Below are 7,741 nucleotides of genomic sequence, written 5' to 3' on the forward strand. Positions count from 1 at the left end.
TAACAATCCCCCCTGGAAAGCTAATGTTCCTTGTTCTCAGATCATGTTTGAGTAGTCAGGAACATGAACTATTACCACGCTCAAACGGTAAATACAAATAAGCTATTTGTGATCCTTGAGGAAGTGCTATTTTGGGTAGCATCTCTAAAGAATATACCAGGTCTGATATTAACTAGCTAAGGGATCTTGAACAAACAACTTTGCTTCTCTGAGTCTCTTGTTTTCTCATCTGTGAAATTACAATTTGGGCATGGATGATCTTTAAGATCAATTTGGATTATAAAATTCATTGGCACTGATAAAAATAAAAGCAATTTTAGAATAAAGGTTAGTATGAGGTCTATTTGCTGCTAACATTAGAAGGAAAGACAGGGAGGAGAAAAATACTGACAATTGTATTATATATATACACATATATATATATATATATATATGTATAGTTTTAATTCCAAGTACTAATGTTATAAGGTAACATATTTCTTCTAAATGTGCAGAACATTGACATTCTCCATGAAGAAGAAGAAACTTTGAGTTGTGGATGACAATTTCTGGCATTTCTCCAGCTCGGCTTTCAGCAGCCCCTAGTGACTTCAAAGCTAACAGCTTTGGCTACCTGCACATGACACTGCCTTTTTTACCACAGAGCAAACCTGTTTGCCCATTGGTCTTCAGAACTGGCACTGTAGTTCTGTTTATGCACACGTGATTCCAGAAGTAACAATGGAGAAGTGTGCAGAATCACCACCTACCTTGCAGGTAGAGCCTTCCTTTCCTTGGGGAGATAATGTGATGATGCAGCGACACATGCAACATCTATCAGAGGATAATCCTACTCTGAAGAGCCAAGTCATGCCTCCTGTGACTACTGCAGTGACATCTATACCCTACTCACTGGAACATCATACTGAGTTTCATAGTGAATCTTCTAATCTCTCAGGGTTTCTGGCTCAAGTGACTACCTACTTGTCACCTCTCAAATGTCCTAATCCTACAGAAGATGCAGAGGTGAAGCATTTTTGTGATGTCCCAATTCACCAGGTTCAAAGGTGTGGTATCATATCAGGGTCTGACCATAGTGCTGTCCTACAGCAATATGAGAACTTTGTTCTTGAGTTCCAGAAGTCATTTGATGAACCCATGCAGCAAGAAATGAACCCTCTGATCTTTGCTGACGCTGACAAAGAGAACAACTCCTCTCAGCAGGATGCTGGTACTTTCCAGGGCTTTACCCTAAACATGAACTGTAATGTGACCAATACAAATCAGAGTAATCAATTTCAAGAGGGATTGGCTGGCCCTATCCAAGTTGAAAGCAGTATCACAGATATGATGAACAATCTCCCAGACTTGATCACACAGTGCATTCAGTTGGATAAGAAATATGACAAGCCAGAGCTCCTACAGTTAGAAACACAGGTCCCAGAGTTGCCTTCCCTGATCTATGACAAATCCCTCTCCAGACCTACAGTTTTACCATCCAAAGAAGAGCATACACAACTTCGAGGAGGCCATAGGCTTCTCACTCCAGCCAAAAGAGCCCGCCAGCAAGAAACTCAGTTGTGTCTTTACTGTAGTCAGGCAGGTCATTTCACAGAAGATTGCCTTGCCAAGCGTTCTCGAAGCCCCAGCACAGACAACCTAGCTCACCAGTAAAAGAAGCCCCGCAAGAACACTTTGTAAATCCCTCTCACCTCCAGCCTTACTGATTTATATAACCTGTAATAACTTAAAAATACAAGAAGGAGAACTCTGACATGAACTCTTAACACTTCCACAAAGTTGAGCAACTAGATCTTATTCCTTGGAAGCCAACACTTCACCAAACTGGAAACAATGATGAAAATAACACAGAGGCTCTTCTAGGGAAATAACAATTACTCCACAAGTACTGAAAGTCTACAGATAGAACTACCCAGTCTGAGCCAATAAAAATAACCTTGGAAGTGTATTAATGTTTCCCTTCCAAACAATGGATAAGATCTGGAATGAGTGTGCCTATGATTGAGTCCAAACTTCATTCATGCTTATGAATTGTAATATCCTATTGTTTAGGATATTAGCCTGAAATCCTAGTTGCATTATTATATCCTGCCAATAATATCCCCTTGGACCTTGATTTCTGCCCAACTGTGACTTGTGACTACCTTCAACACAAACCAATCTTCTTGGACTCGGAGCTCAACTACACTTCCCTACAGCTTGGTATTTTGTTGACATCTAATTACTCCTGCTTGGCCTTTGAATGGAATCTCTTCATCATTGGTAAACCATGTGAATACTGCTTGGAGCTAGTGCTCTCCGTCTTTGAGGAATAGAACTTATGGAAGATACATACTTTAAGCCAAGACTTACCATCTTTATCATACCCCTTTACACCTGAAGTATCCTCCTTTTGCTTCCCATACATCTTATGGCTAAGTCAAAATGGTTTAGGATAATGACCCTTAAAAGGTAGTTACAGTGGGGAAAATGTCTACAGCATGTTCGTACTGCATTGAAAGGGAACTTGTCAAAAACACACCAAGTTACTAGACTCAAGCCCTGCAGCATTCCTGACTTCAGGGGCTTCATTCTGATCACGATCTAGGATCCCAGCTAATTGCTATTGAGCTCTACCCATTAGGACCACCTCTAGGTGAATGGGTGAATCTAGTTAATGATTTTGAAAAGCAAAGAGTGACAAAATACTTTCTGAAATATCCATTTGAAAAATATTGAGGCAATACATTAATACCATCTATGTGCAAAAGTCAAGAAGTGAGGGGAGTTGATTGCTTATATTAGACTCAGCACACATCAGTGCTGTGTATAGATAAATGATGCTTCTGAAAAAAAGTAATGCTGTGTTGGAAAGCCACAACTCCTGAAAATACATTAATAAGGCTATCTGGTGATTAGCGTTTGCTGGTAATTATGAGTCCTCTGTTCTCTGACTCTTGGTGCTGATATCTTTCCCATAATGGATGTCCTGAAAGTCAATCATTTCATATTCCTTAGCAGTCATCAAGCTCTCTCACTATGAAATACTATTATTTTTTGGCTTTGGTCCTTGAAAACTTTGTGCTTTCTTTTTATACTTAAGCTGGGGTAAGGCCTTATTCTCATTTTGTAGTGCCAACAAACAGACTTTTCACCCAGCAGTGCCTCACTAACCACTGTGCCAATCATTATTTGATGTCCTAAGGAGTATACTTTCTCACTAGGTTGCTATACATGCACATTACTCCACAAACTACCCCAATAAGGAGAATCAAATGCACATATTTCAGTTCTGCCAAAAATCTCACTTGAATATTGGGACTGTATGAAGTCATCTAGTAGGCAGATCTATTGGAACTTGGACTCAAATGAAAGTATTTTTATCTATTTACACTAATTCTGCAATAAAGGACTAACCCAATGGCCTCAGTCTCCCCCACCCCTTTTTAAAAACTGGTTCCAATATGATCTTATAATGCCGGCATGAGCATCTGGTTAACTTGATTTCTAATCTTTTTTTATCTTAGGAACATAATTTATCATGGTGTACTCTCTCATAAAGACATGTCACACTATTACCTGTTTAGATCTTTCCATTTCAGCAAAATAAAATTTTTCCCAAGAAATCTTCATATTTCACACCCTTTTAGATAATTCAGGGCTATGAGTTTCAGTTCACTTCCTACTTCTGGAGGCCATTTGTTGAAGTTTTCTAATCTGTGATAATTCTATACTGCTCGATAAACTTTGTGGATTCCATGAACTTCAAGGAGAATGATGAATTACTTAGCACAAAGATTTACAAGGGGAATGGTCAACAGAACTTATACATAAGTGGATTCTTAAGCAAAACTCATTAAAATACATCAGAACAGATGAGATTTAACTTACTCAAAAATGTAATAACAAAGACTTCAACCATCTGAGGATCAAATCAAGCATATAGTTTTAGGGAAGTAGATTGTAACCATCCAGAAAGACAAGATCTAATTGTTTTATGATAATTCTAAAGAAGGAATTATTAACAAGAAAATTCTCTACATGGCGTCTAGAAAAGAATCAATAAAAGAAATACTGTGCATAAGTAATCTTACACGCCTTGATAAGGGATATAGACAAGCTGATAATTTGAAAGATCTATCCCTGCAATGGCATTGAGGTACCAAGACATCCCAATAAGTGTCATTAGCCATTGTAATAGTTTCCTAACTTCATTTGTTCTGACTTTTTGGTCTTTAAATAATCTGATTGCAATTACTTTCCTATATAAATTCTGTTATAGTGAGAACATTTGCTATCCAGTTGATATGTGTGTTCTAGCCTATTTGGCAGTTGCTTCTCAGTGTAAGTGAGTAAATTGATGTTTGGCTTACACATTATTTCATATGGGTTTTAATAACATCAATCTTTTTATCTTAATCACCCGTGAGCACACTGAAAATGATGAATCTTGATGTGCATGGTCAGCACCAGTGAAGCATATTGAGTTCAGTGAAGATTGCTATCCTTAGAAACCTTGCCTCAACATCAGCCAGTCTTCTCTTACATTCATTTGTCTACACCTGTAATAAAATTCACAGATTCATTCCTACCACTTACTTCCATGTAGAATCATAGTATCTGCTATCAGGAGTCACCTTTTACAGCACTAATAAACAATTGTTCAGTTTAATAGTCAGAATATACTATCATAGATGGAGACATTAGCCATGAAGAAAGACACGCAAACACATACACACACACAGGAAGAAATGTCTTATTGACTGTAATCATACCACTTCCATTTCATCTAGATGATTAGTGCTGGACTCATTTTCCTAACTTCTATCCATGAAGATATAATTTTCACCTTTTCAGAATTCTGAAATATAATCTCTACCCATAACCATCTTACATATTATCATGGTAGTTGCATCTATAGAAAAACATAGCATCTAGGATATATACAACTTCTACTGCCATCCTGGAAAAAAAATCCACATGCCCTCAGGAGGATTATGGGAGCCTATGGCACATCTTCCACATAGATGTTATAAGGTATTCTGCATTGGTGGCCTGTTTCATTGCCTTCCTATGAAGTTTCAGATAACATGTTTTCAAAAGAGTGGAAAATTTTGTCAGGGAAAGTAGTGTTATGGATCTACAGTGTTATCATGTACAATGTTTCACTGCCCACAGTTCCACCATTTTTTGAAGTCAGTATGATTGTTTTTGCATATGTAACTTAGTAGTCACCCCATACTTTTTAGCCGTTGATCACAAATACAGCTTTGAGAATTCAGTCTTTGATTCTTAGGTCTGTTTGAACTTAGTTCCCATTTATTGATTTCTAGTACTTTGACCACAATATTCTCATTCTCCTATATATCCTTACTGTAAGAAGCCAATTATGACTGTATCCACCAACCCTGTTTGCTTCATAGTAATCAAATTGAGGACATGTAGAATTTCAATCCTCCTGAGTCATGGAATACTCATCTGTTTGGGTGCAAAATATGGCTCTGTGTCTATCTTAGGGAAAAGGGAACTAATAGATGGTGAATTTCTACTTTATGCCAAACATTATACTATGTGATTTAATTTGCTAATAATACTAACTTAAGTTCCATATTAATAAATATAGAATATTTATTTCTAACATTTAATCACATTTGTTTATAAGAGGAGTGTTATAAATTCAATTTCTGAATAATGAAATCATGATACAAAGCTGTTAACAATGTGCCTGAGTCACATAGCTAGTGAGTACGTGAGCCAGACTATGAAAGCATATCTTTTCTGATGCCAAAGCCTTGCGATCTCTGATAGAGAAGGGACCATTTCCAAGTCACATACATAATTGCCCTAAACTGACTCAAATATGCCTCTCATAGCCATTCTGTACGAAGTGGACACTCTAGTAACTGCTATTTACGTAGACACTCTCTGGAACTCATGTTCTAGATAGTAGTATGTAAAGGAAGTATACACAAGTACCTTTTAGGACTTTAAATTACATTTGTTTTCTAATGAGCTGCAGAAAGCTCTTGACATATCTCAAAATATAGTACATGTGCATTATCTGATTGGGTAGGCTCCTGTCTTTTGAGTCAGGAGTGAGTTCCTCACTCAAAATTATTAAGTCTTGTTGAACAAATATTTATAATCTGCACAATTCCAGGAAACAAGGAAAATGAGTTTTTTTATTATTTGCCATCATTGTGGGAAAATTAAGGGTAAAATAAGAGTTTGATGAATTCAGACAATAATTAGCTATTTAATTTTGAGAAATTCTTTTCTAGGGTGAAATTAGAGGAAGACAAGCTACAAGCTACTTTTCAATTCTACCCATAATTATGATAACAACTATCAAATGTTAAGTTTCCCTTACCATGACTCTGGTCCATGAATCCTTTGTTACATCTATTGACTTTATAATATCTGAGAAGGCAAAGGAGACAATAGGTTTGTAATCTGCCATTTAAATATGCCTTCCTCTTACATAGATTAAATGTACCTGTGTATAGTATAAAGACTGTTTTTTCCAAGTTCAATTGTTTCAGATCTGAAAGGGTCTGTTATGACTCTGCTTGCTGTAGTTTGAATAAGTATCCTACAAAGACTTGTGTATTAATGATTTTGTTAATCAGGCTTCAGTAATGTTAGAAGTGGTAGAAACTTGGAAGAGGGGTTCAATGGGAAGAATTTCGATCACTGGGGGCATTTTCTTGAATAGTATTCAAAGATCCAAGATCTTTCCTTTCTCTCATTCCCTCAAGCCCTTCTTCCCTCTCTCCCTGTCTTCCTCCTTCCCTTTCTTTTCTGATCCCTCCCTTTCTCTCTTTTTTTTCTGGCTGCCATGAGGTAAGTAGTTTCCTCTGCCATTCTAACATGAGGTATTGCTTCCCCACAGGCCCAAGGACAACATGGCCAATTTGACATGGACCATGGACTGCACATCTGATACTGTGAGCCAAAGCAAACTTTTCTCCTTTTCTCCTTTTGGAGGCTGAACTCAGGGTCTTGCATTTGCTATGAAGGTACTCTACTATTTAAGCCAAAATTTCAGACCTCTTTGCTGGAATTTATTTTTCAGATACCATTTCACATTTTTTGCAATGACCAGCCTTAGATCACAGTTCCTCTATCTATGCCTTCTATGTAGACAGAATGACAAGAATGTGACAGCATGCCCAGGTTGTTTTTTGAGATGAGGGTATTACTAGCTTTCTGTCAAACTACTATCTTCTCCATTTCTGTCTCATAACCAGCTGGGACTTCTGATGGTAGCCACTAGGCTTAGCCAAACTTTCCTCTTTTAATATGATCAGGCACTTTATCAAGGTGATGGGTAGCTGACCAACACACTTATCATGTCTCACATGATTTTGGAGGCTTCAGTTAATGCTACAAGTCACTAAATGCTTGCTATGTGCAAAGGATGAGGCTGTTGGATTTACATGTATAATCTTTAAAAGAGACCCATGAAGAAGGCACTATATTCTCACTTCATAGGGCAAAACAAGTAAAATCATGCAGCTTAAGTACTTGGGTAAAATCGCTGAGCCATAACATGTATCTAGCTATGTCTGACAAAAGAGCCATGTACTTGAGCCTATATTTTGTATTCTTTTCATATCAGTGTCCAGGAAGAAACATTTTCATTTTTTCAATAGCTTCTGTACTTTAGCTAGTAATTCCTTCAACATGCCTTTTCCAACTATACTGAGTCTTTAGTTGAAGACAATCATTACAGATGTACTCAGAATTCTAAATGCGAACA

The 7,741-nt window shown here is 37.3% G+C and overlaps 1 protein-coding gene across 1 annotated transcript; it reads left to right on the forward strand.

Moving 5' to 3' along the window:
- Positions 1–720: 720 nt before the first annotated feature.
- Zcchc16 (zinc finger, CCHC domain containing 16) lies at positions 721–1,653 on the forward strand. The gene has a single exon (XM_013025865.1). The coding sequence runs from the start codon at positions 721–723 to the stop codon at positions 1,651–1,653; it is 933 nt and encodes a 310-aa protein (XP_012881319.1).
- The last annotated feature ends 6,088 nt before the right edge of the window (positions 1,654–7,741 follow it).

The sequence above is a fragment of the Dipodomys ordii genome, unplaced genomic scaffold (assembly GCF_000151885.1).
Source record: "Dipodomys ordii isolate 6190 unplaced genomic scaffold, Dord_2.0 Scaffold88, whole genome shotgun sequence".
In the NCBI taxonomy this organism is placed as follows: Eukaryota; Metazoa; Chordata; class Mammalia; order Rodentia; family Heteromyidae; genus Dipodomys; species Dipodomys ordii.

Excerpts from the sequence above, each read along its gene's own strand:
- Zcchc16 (XM_013025865.1), top strand. The coding sequence starts at position 721 with ATGGAGAAGTGTGCAGAATCACCACCTACCTTGCAGGTAGAGCCTTCC.